General features: G+C 40.2%; 1 protein-coding gene across 1 annotated transcript in view; it reads right to left on the reverse strand.

Annotated features, from left to right (window-relative positions):
* Nucleotides 1-18,475, reverse strand: part of VPS41 (VPS41 subunit of HOPS complex) — a 186,033-nt gene that overhangs the window by 100,531 nt on the left and 67,027 nt on the right. Inside the window, exon 5 of the mRNA XM_058725448.1 lies at nt 6,763-6,837. Within this exon, the coding sequence (XP_058581431.1) occupies nt 6,763-6,837 (75 nt within the window). The remainder of the gene's footprint in view (nt 1-6,762; nt 6,838-18,475) is intronic.

Here is an 18,475-nt window from a genome sequence, read left to right on the forward strand (position 1 = left end):
TCCTTAGGATGCCATTATTGACACGATAAACGCAGGCAGGCCCCCCCCCCACCACCACCTTACTTCTCATTGTTTAGAGGGAATCATCATTACTCCACAGTTAAGATCCCTGGAAACTAATGGCAAGACCCCACCCTAGATAAACCAAACAGTTCTGGTGGAGTGAAATGGTATTTTAAAAGGTCCACAACTGAAATTATGTAGCTAGCACTGAAAATCCTGCTCTGCCTCATTTGGTTCTTTAACCAACACCATGAGGTATGGACTGCAAACACCATTATGCCTGCTTAACAGAGGAGTGTGCAGAAAAATAAGTGACTTGGCCAAGGCCACAAAGAACAAGATGAGTGTTTCATACCCTATTCTCTTACACACTAACATTATATGAGATAGCCTAAAATATGGAAATAAGAGATCTTTCTGCATACAGTATAAGAAAAGTGGAACAGGAAAATACCATTCAAAAGCCTCAAATGTTTACCAAACTTAAGTAAAGGTGAATGTCAGACTCTGAATTAGACAACTGTGATAAAAAGCTGAAATGAAACAGAGCAGACTTTTTATTCAAATGGATCAACTTCCTTGTGGCTACAATAGGCTAAAGGTGATTTTAAGAACAAAGGTTAGGGGACTTTTTTTTTTTTTCCTAATTTTTTAAATGTTTACTTATTTTTGAGAGACAGAGCAGGAGAGGGATAGAGAGAGAGGGAGACACAGAATCTGAAGCAGGCTCCAGGCTCTGAGCTGTCAGCACAGAGCCCGACATGGGGCCCGAAACCAAGAAATGCAAGATTGTGACCTGAGCTGAAGTTAGACACATAACCAACTGAGCCCCTCAGGCACCCCTAGGTGATTTTTACTGTGGGGAAAAAGTACATGAGATGTAAATAAATGATGTATGAACCCACTGAAAAAGATGGAGGCATCAGTAAATGAGAAGATAAATATCAGGACTGTGAATCTAATGGTGAAATAACTGATGAATTACCAGGGATAAGTGCCCCTTTAAACATTAGGGACCAATACTGAAGATGTAATAGTAGACCAATAAGGGGGGGAATCAACAGAAAAGAGGTCAGACTAGAACTCTGGCGTCAGTCTCTACTGCTGTGTTTAATTGAATCATCTCTTGGTCAAATAACTGTATTTTCTCTTTCAGTATGGAAGAACACTGTAACTCCTTGAGACAAATCTCCTAACTTGATCGGGACAAGCAGGGTGATTTGTAAAACCCTCGATGTTTTGGTTCGCTTCACTAATGTAACAAGCGAAACTCAGTCACAATTACACTACGATAGCCAATAAAATCCAAAACCGTTTTTACTCATTTTTTCTCTCTCCCTCTTGATTTATTTTGCCATCTTGTCTGTTAAATATCATACTCGTCTGTGAAAGGAACCTGTTCAATGTCTGCCTAGACAGTTTTGGCTTTAAGGAAAATCTCATCCCAAATAAGGATCATAGAATTAAAGGTTAAAATTGCGGGGCTCCCTTTGAAAATGGTGTCCTTTGGGGCGCCTGGGTGGCTCAGTCAGTTGAGCGTCCGACTTCGGCTCAGGTCGTGATCTCACGATCCGTGAGTCTGAGCCCCGCATTGGGCTCTGGGCTGACAGCTCGGGGCCTGGAGCCTGCTTCAGATTCTGTGTGTGTGTGTGTGTGTGTGTGTGTGTCTCTCCCTCTCTCTCTCCCTCCCTCCCCCACTCATCTTCTGTCTCCCTCTCTGTCAAAAATAAACAAACACTAAAAATTTTTTTTAAAAAAATGGTGTTCCCCAACAACCTCCCCCAACTAGTCACAAAAAATACCTAACGAAGAAAAACAAAGTTCTGAACACTTGGCCGTAGAGTCCATCTACTGCAGTCCTGGAGGAGTTCTCACTAACTCCAGACCATCTCTTTGGTGGCCGTATGAGGACCACGGAGGAGATGTGGTATGTGTTTTACTGCCTGAAGTCAAGAAAGCCTATCCTCACGAATCGATAAGGAAGTTGTGTATTCTTCTCCACTCGAGCATGGAGTTCTACGGATCTGTCAACCAGAAAACAGGTGACAGCCCATCTGATGTAGGAGAACCACGAATGAGGTAGCCAGAGTATCAGACAACCTCCTGAGAAATGGCCTTTCTCAAACCCCAGGTTCCAAACAGTAATGGGTCAGGTTAGAACAGGGATGAACATGTAAGCTGCCATTTCATCTAGGGTGGTGGCTGAAGAGACCATCACAGAGGAGGTGGCTGGTTTTCACTTTCGCCGCCAGCGGAGAGTGTCAGAGACCCGGGAGAGAGGATAGCAGAGGCTGTCGCTGGTGGGGCTGCCTTAAACTGACTCCCTCTGGTCAGAGGAAATCAAGCTCCTTCATGAGGCCCCTTGTGCGGAGCTACCCAAAATGGAAACAGGCTGGGCTGAGAGCAATCAGACCCAGAACGTGTTTGCCAACCCACATTCAGAAAGAGCTCTTCTCCTCGTTCTGGGCTGGATAAACAAGCAATACAAAATGGACACGAGGTCTCTAAAAAGGATATCAAAGAATGCCATTCCAACGACTTGGAGGGAGATAAAGCATGCTTTTAAAGTGTTTACTAGTAACCAGCAAAGAAAGGAAACTACAAAACCATTGGGTGACTTCAATAAGAAGAAAAGGCCTTCATGAGTCTGGAGCGGAAAGACAGGATCATGAGAGCTAGCAATTATTACGTGTTTCTTCTGTTCCTGATAACTATTCCAAATGATTTATAAGTATTAGCTCATTTATTTCCAATCATCACTGAGGCAAGTGCCATGGTTATTCCCATTTTATAGAGACGGAAACAGGCTGAGGCACGGAGAGATGACAATAACTTACCTGCACTCACATGGCTACTATGTGGCAGAATTCCATTCCTAACCATTAGACTGCACTGCCCGGCACCCTAAGACATACGACAAGTTGTAAATTTTTTTGTTTAATTAAATATATGTCTGGCTGATATGAAAATAGAGCTGGGAGCAAGAGAAAGATTTCAGGAAAATTAAAAATCCGAGATGGAACAAAACTCTACTCCCTAGGGCAAAATGGACAGTGGGATAAAAGCAAATCAGCAAAGGAAACAGACAAGAAAGTGTCCCCCACTCCAGAGAAGTGAGCAGGATAAAAATAATGAGAAATGAAAGCACACATGTGTGTGTGTCACACAATAGGACCGATTTTCCTTACAACCTGCATATTTTCAAAAGAAGGGTGAATAGTGCTTACCCAGTCACCCTCTTTCCTTGAAAAGTTCCGGTGCAATAATGCAAGGAGGGGAAAAGGCCAGTCTACAGTGGGTTAAGGAGGAAATTAACCATTCACTAGGGTGCCTGGGTGGCTCAGTTGGTTGAACACCCGACTTTGGCTCAGGTCATGATCTCACGGTTCACGGGTTCGAGCCCCGCGTCAGGCTCTGTGCTGACAGCTCAGAGCCTAGAGCCTGCTTCGGACTCTGTGTCTCCCTCTCTCTCTGCCCCTCCCCTGCTCCCACTCTGTCTCTTTCTCTCTCTCTCAAAAACAAATGTTAAAAAAAAATTTTTTTAAATAAAATTAAAAAGGCATGCACGGTTAGCAATAAAAACAGTTAACATACACCTGGAGGGCTCGCCATATATCCAGCACCTCACAACATCCTCATGCAGACCTCCCGGTGTGCCCACTGCCCAGCTAAGGAAATGGAGGCACTGGGGGTGGGGTGGGGGGTGTGGTGGGGGCAAGCAGTGAGCCCAGCCCAGTGCAGGGGAGCGGAAATCCCGCCAGGGCAGGCGGGATACAGAGCCATGCTCTCAGCCTCTGCATGGTAACTGCCTCCAGCCTAAGTATTATTGGGTTTCTTTGAAGAAATGAAAATAAATGGAACTGAAGCAATAATCAAAATCAGAACTGAAGTAAACTTTCCTGAAATGAAAACAATACTTCAGTATATGGATCACAAGGACTTACTGTGTTCCAGACAAAATTAATGAAAATAGACCCGAACAAGACATAACTTAGCAAACTGAACTACAAGGGCCGTATGCTGTTGTTTTATTGTTGTTATTATTATTAGTCTAAGCTCCAAGGCAGGACAAAAAAAAAAAAAAAAATTAAAAAGGTTTCATGAAAGAACAAAAGTATGCTAGCCTCAGACACGTCCACAAAAATAAAGGTCAGACAAAAGGGAACAACATTTCCAAAATTTTAAGAGAAAGGATCTCTACCCTGTACTCTGTACTAAATTGATTCTAGTTTACGTATGAAGGCGACATATTTTTATCTAGGGGTCTTAGTACACTAAAGAAAGAAAAACCACAACAGCCATGTAAAGATGCATTAGGTCTAGATATCTGCAGTTTATCTTCGTAATAACCTTTATGTTTTCATCATTACTAACCACTTTGCCAGATCATTCTATACTAGCTGCTCAATTTTCACAATACTGGCTAGCTTATATAAATGATGCATACCAGAAGATTTATTTTCAGTTTTATTAATGCTAATAAAACATACGTGAAAACTCTTTTTAAAAAATGTATTCTGGGTTGGGGCACCTGGGTGGCTCAGTCGGTTAAGTGGCTGACTTTGATTCAGGTCATGATCTTGCAGTTCGCAAGTTCGAGTTTGGGCCCCGTGCTGACAGCGCAGAGCCTAGAGCCTGCTTCAGATTCTGTGTCTTTCTCTGTGCCCCTCCCCCACTCACACTCACTCGCATGCTCTCTCTCAAAAACAAATGAAACATTAAAAAAAAATTTTTTTTCTTACTGTATCCTGGGTCAACAGCAAAATAGGACAGTAAGGAATTGGACTCAAACGAAAAAGCAGCTATTTGCCAAGAAGTGCAGCAGATGGTATCTGAGGGTCATTATCCACCAGGCAGAGTTAAAATCTCCCACTTTTCCACAAATAATAATTATTCAACATTTAAAGTTTCGAAAATTAGGGGCGCCTGGGTGGCTCGGTCGGTTAGGCGTCCGACTTCGGCTCAGGTCATGATCTCACAGTCCGTGAGTTCGAGCCCCGCGTCGGGCTCTGTGCTGATGGCTCAGAGCCTGGAGCCTGTTTCAGATTCTGTGTCTCCCTCTCTCTCTGCCCCTCCCCTGTTCATGCTCTGTCTCTCTCTGTCTCAAAGATAAATAAACGTTAAAAAAAAAATTAAAAAATAAAATAAATAAAACTTCGAAAATTCCTTGACAAAGTATTTTAATAAAAATCCTTTTTCAATTTGAAAAATGAATGTTCTCTTTCAACCAATTCAGTTCAATTAAATTGGCTGTCAGTCCACAAGGACTTTTTTGTTCTGTTTTCTTTAAGAGAATAAAATAAAGTTGACCTTTCTGTACAAATCCATGAATGTAAAAAGGTTTCAACAGTTTGGATCATTCTCAATTTCCATACATACTAACTCCTCCCTCAACGCTGACATTCTGGTGGACCACAGAATTTTAGAAAGTATTGCAAAATCTGACAGTGCTCTTTGGAAAGCAGAGGTTACCGATTACCATTTCAAAAGACTCTTTGGGCAACATTCAACTTAGACATGTAAAATGCATTCTTGGGGCTCCTGGGTGGCTCAGTCGGTTAAGCTACTGATTTTGGCTCAGGTCATTATCTCAGGGTTCGTGGGCTCTACCCCACATCGGGCTCTGTACTGACAGCTCAGAGCCTGGAACCTGCTTCGGATTCTGTGCCTCCCTCTCTCTCTGCCCCTCCCCCACTCATGATCTGTCTCCCTCTGTCTCAAAAATAAATAAACATTAAAAAAATGTTAAATAAATAAATAAATATAAAATGCATTCTTGTGGGAGGACTTCATTTTTCTCTTGTTAACAGATTAAACGGGTATAAATTTTTTAGACGGAGTACACGATCTTTCATCCACTCATATTAATGACCCACTGAATTTAGGTCATGTAAAAATACAAAATTAGGTTAGGAAATGCGTTCTACTCGGTCAGGATCATGTGAGATTCTGGAAGGACTCTTCATGTACTTTCTCCTGAAACTGTTATTTTAGAGAAGTAGCTTAAATACACCATGCATTAGAATTTTATCATTGCTGACCAACATTAGAAAAGACTTCCATCGACTGAAAAACAAAAAAGACATTCTTATAAGTGGAAAATCAATCACCACAGCCACTAAATGTCACAGCTCAACACCAGCAAGAGGCACTGATAATTGTTAGTTACACACCACACAAATGATGTATGTCCTCGGTTGAGGAAGTGGGTGCCAGGTTTTTAGAAAACTGTACATATATTGATTTTACATTTATTTAATGTGGCCATTGTAAGACACTTTATTCTTCTGATAAACTATGATTGCTTATCAAAAGATTCTATAATTCAAGAGAAACATTCATAACTTGTGTGGAAATGAAAACCACCGGCCCACAGAAATCATACCCACAAAATCCAATTTTGTGGATTTATGGCCGAAAGGCATTAAACTACTGTCTTGCAGGAACTGCAGACTAGTCACTGAAGTATAAGTGGCACAGGGATAATGATTAAGGTGACACGTTGCCCTGCCACAGCTGTTAATCAGCTTAATACTAGTTACATTATTGACATTCTTGTAATTACTTTTCCTCAGGCACATTTGTGCAAAATATATTTTACTTTAATTATGAGCAATCGGAAGCAGGTCCAATACCCAAAAAGAAGAGTCAAGGCTCTCCTAAGGCAGGGGTACAATGAGCAGAAGGCTTTTCCAAGCGCCTGCAGTTGGGGGACATCCCAGCCCTCAGATGCCTTCCGACACCAGGTCATGGCCATACCTTGCCGTCCTCGGAACACACACCCATGTGCTCTCCACTTTCATCCAGGCTAATCTGATTTATCTTCACAGGACTCTATTAAAAACAAACAAACAAACAAACATGTAAAACTTCAGGAAAATAATCCGTCAACAACCAAATACCTTGGCTCCTTGTAAACACTGAAGTGATACAAATCATCTCTTAGCTTAGACGCAGGAGTGCAACACATATTTTGTTTTTGCAGGTGAAAATGGTGACATATAGCTTTGTTCTCACACATGGAAAAAGATCGCTCAAAATTTTTTATTTCGCGTGCTTGAAGTCCCAGCTAAAATGTTATTTTTGTTACAGGTTACATGCCTTTTTATTTGTTCTATTTATTCCATACTCCTAAAATTCCTTCCCAATCAGATCCATTAAAAGAACACAACAAAAGCCAAAATAAAAAAAATCAAGATGTAAAGAAAAATGTTCACCGTTTTAGTTCAGTTCATCAGTCACTCTATTTGTCCTTCTCTCACAAATCACTGAATCAACTTGGTATTCATACTTCATGCTTAGTACTTTCTGGAGGGAAATCCACAGGGTCTAGTTGATATTCCCTAATTTGTTCTCCTTATTCTTTCCAGTAATCTCAAATTTAAAAATTCTGTGAAGACCGAACGCAGGCATTCTATTTTGGATGTATTTTCCCAAGTGTAAACACCCAACCGAACTTTTATTTTTCACAGCTTTCTGGTTCTCTATGTAGACAGCTGTTTACTTACTAAAATATTCAGATAGGTGGATTTTCTAATAGAAGTCAAAATTGGTAAATGTTGGGGATGCCTGGGTGGCTCAGTCGGTTAAGCATTCGACTTCGGCTCAGGTCACGATCTCGCGGTTCGTGAGTTCGAGCCCTGCATCGGGCTCTGTGGAAGCTCAGAGCCTGAAGCCTCCTTCAGATTCTGTGTCTCCCTCTCTCTCTGCCCCTCCCTGGCTCATGCTCTGTTTCTCTTTCTCTCTCAAAAATAAACATTAAACATTTATTTAAAAAATTGGTAAATGTTGACAACATTAAACAATGGCCAGCTTTTGTTTTCCTTCTTAAATAACTGCAGTTTCCAGCTATTTTACCCAAAACATGATAGAACAAACTAACCATGGAAAGAAAAGTTGGCCTTCATCAGTTATGACAGAAATCTGCAGATTAGTTTTTTCAAGTCTCTAACCTTAAGATAAGTTGGCTTTTGGATAGGAGTAAATGGAAATATACAAAATGGGGTGTTCTTTTCTCAGCAGAACGCATCTTGGAGCTAGTAAGCAAAGGTCAGGGCAGACCAACACTCCCAGACCTCGGAAGGCCACCCACTCACTGACTGATGACAGTGAGAGAAACTCCCCCCATTCCAGGTGGAGACAGCAGACTCCACAATTTTTCCCCATCTCGATCACCACACAAGTAACACCCCTGTAAAATGTAATCTTTGAAAAACAACCTATCTCCTTCAAAGTTCCTAGAGTGTTAAAGAGGAAAAGACCTTGAAGACAGATTTGATCCCTCTGACAGGAACATAGACTGAAGCCCATGGATGAGAATCACAACAGAGAACGAGCCAGGGATCCGACCCTGAGAGCAGTGGACTGGCGTCCTGTAAAGGGAATGCTGTCATGAGGAGCACTGAATATAGAAAACCAATCTTCTTCAGATAAATGCTTTCCTCCTAGAGTATCTTCTGTTACCAGTTCCCTAATTCTCATCTTTTGATCATCAAACAACATTTTATTTTATTTTCCAAAGTTTGTTTATTTATTTTGGGGAACAGGCAGAGAGAGAGAGGGAGAGAGTCCCAAGCAGGCTTTGTGCTCAGCACGGAGCCCAATGTGAGGCTCAATCTCACGAACTGCGAGATCACGACCCGAGCCAAAATCAAGAGTTGGATGCTTTATCGACCGAGCCACCAGGTAGGTGCCCCTCACCAAACAACATTTTATATATTTTTGAATTTATCTTAGAGAGAGAGAGACAGAGGCAGTGAGAGGGAGACGGAGGATCCCAAGTAGGCTCTGTGCTCAAACTCACATACCGTCAGATCATGACCTGAGTCAGATGCTTAACCGACTGAACCACCCAGGCGCTCCACAAACAACATTTTAATACCCATTTTGTTCTTGGCAAATATAAACCCCACGTCCCTCTGACTGTAATTTAATTGGCAATTGGTTGTAATCTATCTCAAATTATAATTTAATAGGTGCATGAAGCCTTATCGACACCAAGGTTTCCTGTCCTGTCCAAAACAGTAGTTCTCAGTGGCTGGGCAGAAACAAGCCAAACTTTTCATTACAACCTGTTTCTTCCTTAGTAGAATCCACAATAGCAATATTACAGGGGAATCAGATCTACAAGGTATAACGATCCTCTTTCCCTCACATCACCATTAGCAACAGAAATTTGTTCTTTTACTTTTCTGCCAATGATCAATATTCATTGATTTGTTTCCCCGACTGCTAATAAACTTAAGAATTTTTTTAAGTCTGTCGGCCAATTAATGTGCTCAAGCAGCTTAGTTTGTTCACAGCTCTTACTCATTGTTCTATGAATATGTTTGCTGTTTTCTGGTTGCCCTTTTTATTTTTAGGGCATGAGGTCTGGGTACAATACCTCACCCAGACAGTGTATGTGGTCTCTCTCTCTCTCTCTTTTTTTTCCTTTTCTTGCAAGATGGCTATTGTTTTATCCCTTATTTTAATGTCTAAGTGTTTAATCCTTTCAGGACTCATTTTCTTCCAAAAGAATATCCAGTTGGGCTGGCTCCATTAAATAATCCACCCTTCGTCTGAAGAGAACTATGTCTGCCATGCAATAAATATTTACAAACACTGAGATGACCTTGTGGGTTTTCAATTGTGGTCTCTTTTGTCCATTGCAAGATCAATCTATCACTGACCTATTTATAATATACATAGCATACCTAGCGTGTTCTCCTATCTGGTAAGAGGCAAGACCTAGTCACAATTCTTCACACTTTCCTTGGCTTTTCCCAACTTCCATGTGAAGTTTAAGATGAAATGACCCTCATGTTACTAAACAGAGTGGTCACTGTTCGTGCCTAGCTTACTTTACCTCATGAGAGCATGCGACACTGCTGAAAACTCTCTTTACTTCCAGGAAACCATACTTGTCTGGTTTTCCTTCTAAATTTCTAGCTCTGAGGCTCTCAGCACAGAGCTCGCTTCAAATACTGTCCCCCCTGCCCCCTCTCAGACCCTCCCCACACTGGCTCGCTCACGGTCTCTCAAAAATTAACAAATGTTAAAAAAAATTTTTTTTGCTCCCCTCTTTGTCTCCCAATCTCCTGATTTCTGTATTTCACGGTTCAGTCTGTGCAGCTCTTCTCTCTGACATATCTTTGTTCCTTTGGTTATTTCCTTCCCAGCCATGGACTGACTCCTGAATTTTATCTCTAGACTGGGCCTCTCCCTACATCAGAACAATATATACAATTGCTTATTTTATAGATGGACTTGGATGCCTAACAGGCATGTCAACTAAAGCATATCCAAACCCAAGATCCTGATACTCTCTTAGAAAAGGGTCCTTCTTAACGCTTTTCTCACCTCAGTCAAGGACTACTACATTCTTCTGGCTGTCAGGACAAAAAACCTTGGAGCCATTCTTGACTTCTGTCTTCCTTTCACACACTACTGTGTATCTGTCGGCACAATTCTTACCATCTCTTATACCAAATTTACCCAGACTTTGACCACACTCACCAGCCCTACAGCTGCCATCCTGGGCCAAGCCACCATCATTCTTGTCTGGATTATCCTAACAGTCTCCTAACTGGTCGACATGCTTCTCCCCTAACTCTCCCAGAAGTCTGTTCTCAAAAAGTCAGCAGAGAGCTATTGTTCACGGGTGATCAGATAATGTCATTCCTTTGTTTAACCTCCCCTCATGGCCTCCCATCTCAGGATGAACCCGAAGTTTTTACTATGACCCGAGAGTCCTAAACAGTCTGGCCCAGCCCTGCCTCCAACTCCCCCCCCCCACCATCTACTCTCTGCCTTGTTCTCTCTCCTCTAGCCACAATGACCTTCTTGCTGTTTTCCAGACTTCAAGCCTTTGTGCTTGTTTGACCACTTCCAGAACGTGTTTCCACCAAATCTTCACTCATAGTCACCTCCTCAGGGACACCTGGCCAGTGATATAAAATTCCAATGTTCACCTGAACATTGCAACTGCTTCACTGCTTGGTGCCCCCTGTAGCTCTCACCACTATCTACCTTACTATGTAGTTTTACTCACTCACTACAATATTAAATACATGAGGGACAGTTTGAAGAATAAAAAACTCCAATCACAAATTCTTCCAGAGAACAGAATGTATGTTTCCCAAATCATTTCACCAAGCCAGCATAACCTTATAATAACAAAGCTCAACAAGGATATTAAGAGAAAGGAAAAGTACAAGGGAATCTCAGTCATGAGCATGAATGAAACAACCTAAAGAAAATATTAGTAAGATCAGCATATATAGAAAAAACATGTTTATTCCAGAAATACTAAGGCTGGTATAACATAGGGAAATTAATGTTACAATTTTCTGCATTAATAAAGTAAATGAGGGGGGTGCCTGGGTGGCTCAGTCAGTTGGGCATCCAACTTTGACTCAGGTCATGGTCTCGCGGTTTGGGAGTTTGAGCCCCGCGTTGGGCTCTGTGCTGACAGCTCAGAGCCTGGAGCCTGCTTCAGATTCTGTGTCTCCCTCTCTCTCTGCCTCTCCCCACTCACGCTCTTTAGCTCTAAAAATAAACATTAAAATTTTTTTTAAAAACAGCAGGGAAATGAGGAAATGATCAAAAGATCACCTCAATAGATGCAAAAGTGATCAAATTCAACACTCGTTCATGGTAAAAACTCTTGGCATAATAAAAGAAAAATTCCTCATTCTTATTTAATGGTGAAATGTTGAAAACTTTCCCTTTGATATCTTTACAGTATTGACCCTTCTAATCCATAAACCTGGAGCATTTCTCCATTTATTAGACCTTCTTTAACGTCTCTAAGTAAATTCTGATACTTTTGTTGTATTCTGGGAGTAGCAACGTCAGTGAGCACCCTTTTCTCATTCCTGATATATATAATAGGACTCCATTTACACAACATACAAAAATAGGCAAGGGGCACCTGGGTGGCTCAGTCAGTTAAGTGTCCAACTCTTGGAGCCCGCTTGGGATTCTCTGTCTCCCTGTCTCTCCCCAGCTCATACTCTCTCAAAAAAATAAATAAACCAACAAAATTCCAAGATAGCGCACAGGTAGTACACATAGAGGACAGAAAATGACAAAGTAAAGCAAAGCATTTTTAACTATAAAGGTCAGTGCAGTGGGGTCCCTCTAAGGGAACTGAAAGGGGAGCCGTGGAGAGGAGGTAGGTCATATGGTCTATTCTCCAGAATGTTAGTTATGTGATTGTTTGCTTTATAACTATTTGTTTCATTGCACATTTTATGTGCTTTGTAAAGCTGTACTTCACAATAAAAATAAGCATTACAAAATTTAAAATAAAATTACGAAGAACTTGCCCATGAAAACGTCTGGGGTCAATACCATCAAAGATTTATTTCTTAGATTATGTTCTGCTCCTCGTGACTGTCAAGCAACTCAAAAGTTCTTCTATTCCGGTCATCTAGATTTTTCCCAGAAAATACTGCATTTCATACTGCTAGTGATGAAACTTTATTTTTACCTTTTCTTCTTTTCATATTGCAATAACACTAGTGACATTACTATGACCACTACTGCTAACATTTACTATATGCTTATCATGCATCAGGCTCTAAGAGTTTTATACATATACCACTTAGTCCTCACGCAATTCGAAGAGGTAGCTACTATTTTTCCTATTTGCAAATATGAAAAAATAATTTTAATGTTTTCTACTTTATCAATTTCTATGTATTCTATATTTACTTTCCCTTTTGGTCTTAGAACAATTGTCTTGACCTTATTCTAATTCCCTGACATTAGTAAATAGTGCATTAGTTGTTACTGCTCGTCTGTTAATCATAAAATAACCATACATTCAGCATTTGCCTTTGAGTATACCAACTGGCCAGAGCCCAGAAAATAATACAGAATTACAGTAATTATTTCCTCTTTGGGAAAAGTAACACTTTATTTTGTTTTATTTCATTTCTAAGGATGGTGACAGTATTATCTGCTTATTTGTCTAGTTATTAATAAAGCTCTAGTATAACTACAATTGTGGTCAGAAATACGGTTTATGTAACTTTTTTTTAGTTGATTACTCTTTGAAACTTAAGATACCGTATCAGGGGTGCCTGGGTATAGCTCAGTCAGTTAAGGCTCTGACTATTGGTTTTGGCTCAGGTCATGATCTTATAGTTCGTGAGGTCTGCTGTCAGTGCAGAGCCTGCTTGAGATTCTCTCTCTCTCTCTCTCTCTCTCTCTCTCTCTCTGTGCCTCCCCAGCTCACACACATGCATTTTTTTTCTCTCTCTCTCAAAATAAATAAACATTAAAAAGTGGTATTTCAAAGTAACTCCTATTTGTGGTTCAAAATACACATTTTTAAATCATATTATTTTCTATATACTCTTATTTACTTTTTTCTTCTTGATCAAAGACTGACAGAAACAAGTTTAAACAACGTCCCACTACGACTGCAGTTCTGTCCATTTCTCCCTGCATTTCAAGTAAAGTTTGCTCTAGATATTAGATGCCCTGTAATTTGGCACAAAGGTATGATTGTTAGAGTTTCCTTTTACCTTTACATGTAATCAATAGGATACAGGGTCTCCTAGCGAATATGCTCTTTCGCCTTCAACTCTACTTTTCCCTCACATTTTTATTGTCAACATGCTTAATATTTATTTCAAATATCAAAGCTGAGGCTATTTTTAAGTTAACAGTGAAGTATTTTGTACTTTTTAGAAGTGTGTTTCCCCATTCCATTGTTACTCTTGTTACACTCCTCAAATTCTTTTCTCTTGCCTGTCTAGGATGAACTTAAATGCTGTTCATTCTGTCTGTATCCCGTTAGTGATTATCTTTAAATTTTTAGAAATTATACTTTACCTCTCACTTCAAATCAATGCAACTGTATACACTGGCTCATTTAGAAGATGAGGTATTTACCACATGTTTATTTCCTACCTCCTTCCTTTCCCTATTTCAAAGTGAAAGAAGAAATATTTTCTATTTCCTAAGTCACTTCAAACAGAATTGGAGACAAAGTCTAGTTAATACATTGGTAAAATTTATAATCTTAAACTGTTAAGTTCTAAGTCTGAATCTAGAGGAAGAAACTGTTGAACTAGTGGGATGGCCATAATTTTAAAACTGATTCAAGAGACGTCAGGTAAGGATTAGGAATATTTACCTCTTGTGTACACTTAAATATTTTCTTTAGGTTTTGAAAATATTTGGATTTTTTAACTCATGTAAATCAAGTAAAGTCAACTCACAAAAAAAAAATAGTACAAATTATAGGTAGACAACAAGAGTCAACCTCAGTAATAACAAATACATAAGAATAGGAGATATTTTGTCTATGGAACCAGCAAAGATTGTTTATCCAGTTTTGGCAAAGCAACCCCAAAACAGACACTCTTCATACCCTATCGGTGTAGAGCCAAATCTGGAGAAACTTTCCTAAGGATCATTTGGCATTGTGTGTCAAAATTCTTTAAAATGTGTATTGCGGGGCGCCTGGGTGGCTTGGTCGGTTAAGCGTCTGACTTCGGCTCAGGTCATGATCTCACGGTCCGTGAGTTTGAGCCCCGCGTCGGGCTCCGTGCTGACAGCTCAGAGCCTGGAGCCTGCTTCGGATTCTTTGTCTCCCTCTCTCTCTGCCCCTCCCCTGTTCGTGCTCTGTCTCTCTCTGTCTCAAAAATAAATAAACGTTAAAAAAAAAAAAATTTTAAATGTGTATTGCCTGTTTTACATAAGAAGTAGTAAGGCTATTTTGCAAAGATGCTTTCCACGGCAGGTTTCTTTCTTAAGGCACTAAGAAATAGAAATGATCCAAACTTCTAAAAGCAAGGAATGTAAATGATGAAAATTAAAAGAACAACAACAAAAAACAACGAAGCTTAAAAAACGTATTATGTAGTAAAGAATTTGACTTTCTCCAAAGAGAAGTCAGTCCTTTGCCCTTGGCTTCTGGGAGATAATCTGTCACACCTGCATACCTGATAGGGACAGTCTTTCAGTGGACCATGCCAGAAAGACTAACCCTGTGATTTCGGGTGGGGGCTTTGGGTCACAGGGTATCAACCAACCTGGAAGCTGAATTCAAGCATGTGGACAACCCAGTAACCAATCATGCCTACGTAGCAGATTCCCAGTAAAAACCCTGAACACCAGTGTGAGCTTCCCTGGTTGTCAAATACCTATGCCAGGGTGGTAACATGTCCTGAGGACAATGGGATCTTGTATCCCAGGGTCTGCCCTATGTGTCTCTTACCTGAGCTGATTTTTTTTGACTGTATCCTTTCCTTGTAATAAAGTGTGAGTATAATAACTTTCAGTGAGTTCTGTGAGGCCTCTAACTAATCATCAATCAGGAGGATGGAATGGAGAACCTCCCAGATCTTGGACCTGGTGTTAGAAGTCTGCAGCAGACTCACTCATCTGGAAGACTATGCCCTCAACTCAAACAATTTGGCTAGCTCTGATGAGACACGAGCCAATGTTTATAAATATGACTATACCGACAAGTATTTGTACATAATATATGTGATTGGAAGTAGATACTCCAAAATATTAGCACTGGTCATACCTGGGTGCTGAGATCCTATTATTGTTTAGATTGTCCTTTCCTATGTTTTGCTAGTTTTCTACAAACATATATTTATTTTGTTTGTAATTCAAAGATAAATATTTTTAAATGATCATGTAATCAGTTCATTCACTTAAAACCAAAAAGATGCCAAAATGGTAAAGACATCACACCTGCAGCATCTATTTTTATCTAAAGAGACAACTATCATCACTGTGCCCGTTGGTTTCTATTCATAGTTCCATAATATTTGATAAAGAATAGCAGGATTTCAACATTACAGCTGTCAACCAATTAGTACAAGTAACGGATCTGGCATCTATGAACATGTCTCACAGAAACAGGGACAAATGCCTCACACATATGTACCATTTCTGTATACTTGAAATAAAGGGAAAAACAGAAAGGGTACAGGAGGGGGAAACAGAGTGCAAGATTCTTTTTCAATATGGAATTTTCTAATTGCCTGTTTTACACACAGATTTTGGGGGTGGGCAGATGAGGGGGGTATCTGCCAAGATGGGATACTGGAGTAGATGTAGACAAGAAAAAGGGACCGAGGGGGGAGGGGGGGGGGAAGACCAGAGAAGAATGGCCTCAGCTGTATTTTCCATTAGCTACAATTTTATTCCTAATGGAGACATGTTTGGAATTCTGGACAATATAAGTGAGTTTGTTCAAAAATCAATAATATCAAGCTGACACTATAGAACATACAAAAATGTTTCCTTAATGGAACCAAAAAAAAAAAAAAAAAAAAAAAAGAAGCCTGAGTAAGCAGGAGGGGGCGAGGACCAGCATACCCCTTCTAAGCCCAAGTCCACTACAGGTGGCCTCAAGTTCTTAAATTTAAAGAAAAGGCAAAATCACCAACACGTACACCTCATGTGATAATCAATCACCTAATGTAAAATGCTGGAAATAAATACACTTAGTATGGATTATGTCAGCTCTTCAATTAGGAATAAATTCACGGTCATTTCGAAAGCTGCCTTTAATGGTGTTCTTTGTGGCAACTTCTTTTCCCCCGACACTCCTCATCACCCCACCTGAAGCTATCGGTCCCCCAACAGTGAACCTAAGAAATCAATCTGCTAATGTATAATTTGTAAGGCTCTTCTGACTAACAAATGGATAATTGATTCCTTCACAAATGCTGCGTCCCCATGGACACGGAGTGGAATGAATAAGAACCAGAAGATGGATTTCATTTTCGTTCTCTGAGATCCGCTAGTTAGCAATCCCAACATCCACATGGTTGCCCATGCAGGTTCATGCTCTTTAGTCACAGTTAGCAAGCAAGCTGCCCCTACATTACATGTGTGAAAAGCAGACGCCTATTCTTTCATACTCGGGAAAAGCTCTTTTTACTGCTTATTTTACCCTCCCCCGATGACACACCCTGAGGTGAGCAAGACCTCCAGCTGGATTTAAGAAGTCTCTGAAAAATACACCTCCTTGTGGGTTTTCTACAAATCTGCAAAACAAACATTTATTTTCTCGCTGACTTATTCTATGGCCAGAACAACCTAACCTTTAACTATAAACCCTCAAATTTTCTCTGTGGCTCTAAGATTTCATCTCTGGTTTTCAGTACTCAGTATCAGGCTTGAATGGCTAAAGAGCTGATGGTCCACATCTGGCAGTCATTTCCCTGTGATACTGACTACATTTTACTGTTCAAATGAGTATGCAAGAAAACTATTCTTGTGAGGTTTTTATTTATTTTTATTAATTTTTTTAAATTTTTATTTATTTCTGACAGAGAGAGAGAGAGAGAGAGAGAGAGAGAGAGACAGAGAGAGAGAGACACGGAGCATGAGCGGGGGAGGGGCAGACAGAGAGGGAGACACAGAATCTGAAGCAGGCTCCAGGCTCTGAGCTGTCACCACAGAGCCCGACACGGGGCTCGAACCCACGAACCGTGAGATCATGACCTGAGCCGAAGTCAGACGTTTAACCGACTGAGCCACCCAGGCGCCCCTCTTGTGAGGTTTTAAAGATGATCCTACCTCTCTAAGATTTAATAACTACATTAATTTGAGGCTCTTGATGTGATAATCCAGCTTTTAACAGAAGCTGTTGTTTCTGCAGATGGAAAAACTCCATCACAACAATTCATTCCAACTTGAGAAATAATTAGAACACGTAAAAACCTACAAAGTCATTATTCTCCACTCTGAATAAATGGGGGGGGGGGGAAGGGGTAAGTGGTGAAAGGAGGCACAGCTGCGTAAAAGTGACGTTTCAAATTTTGTATGACGATGTGGCTGAAATATTCCTTATTCTACAAACAAGACAACTGATCATCAGTTAAAAATTTATATACTTTCAAAAATACATTCTTTTTCATGTGAATAGAAAAAAACATTCCTAAACTTTATATGGAACCACAAAAGCCTCTAAATAACCAATGCAATCTTGAGGAAGAAAAAGCTGGAGGCATCATACTTCCTGATTTCAAACTATATTACAAAGCTATAATGGTCAAAACAGGATTACGGTACTGACATAAACACAGGCACACAATGCAGTGCGACAGTATCAAGAGGCCAGATATAAACCCATGCGTATATGGTCACCTAGTATTGAGTATTTCAAGAATACTCAAAGAGGAAAGGATAGTCTCCTTAACAAATGGTAGGGAAATTCATATTCATATGTAAATAATGAAATTGGACCCCTATCTCACATCACTCACAACAATTAACTCGAAATGAATTAAGAACTTAAAGGTAAGCTAGGAAACCCTAAAACCCCTAGAAAAAAACATAGGGGGAAAACATAGATCCCTGACAGTCTTAGCAATGATTTTTTTATATAGGACAACAAAAGTACAAGTAACAGAACCACAAATCAATAAGCGGAACTACATCAGATTAAAAAGCTTCTGTACAGCAAAGCAATGACCACCAAAACGATCAGCCTGAAGAATGGAAG

Source organism: Neofelis nebulosa, chromosome 4 (assembly GCF_028018385.1).
Source record: "Neofelis nebulosa isolate mNeoNeb1 chromosome 4, mNeoNeb1.pri, whole genome shotgun sequence".
NCBI classification, from domain to species: domain Eukaryota; kingdom Metazoa; phylum Chordata; class Mammalia; order Carnivora; family Felidae; genus Neofelis; species Neofelis nebulosa.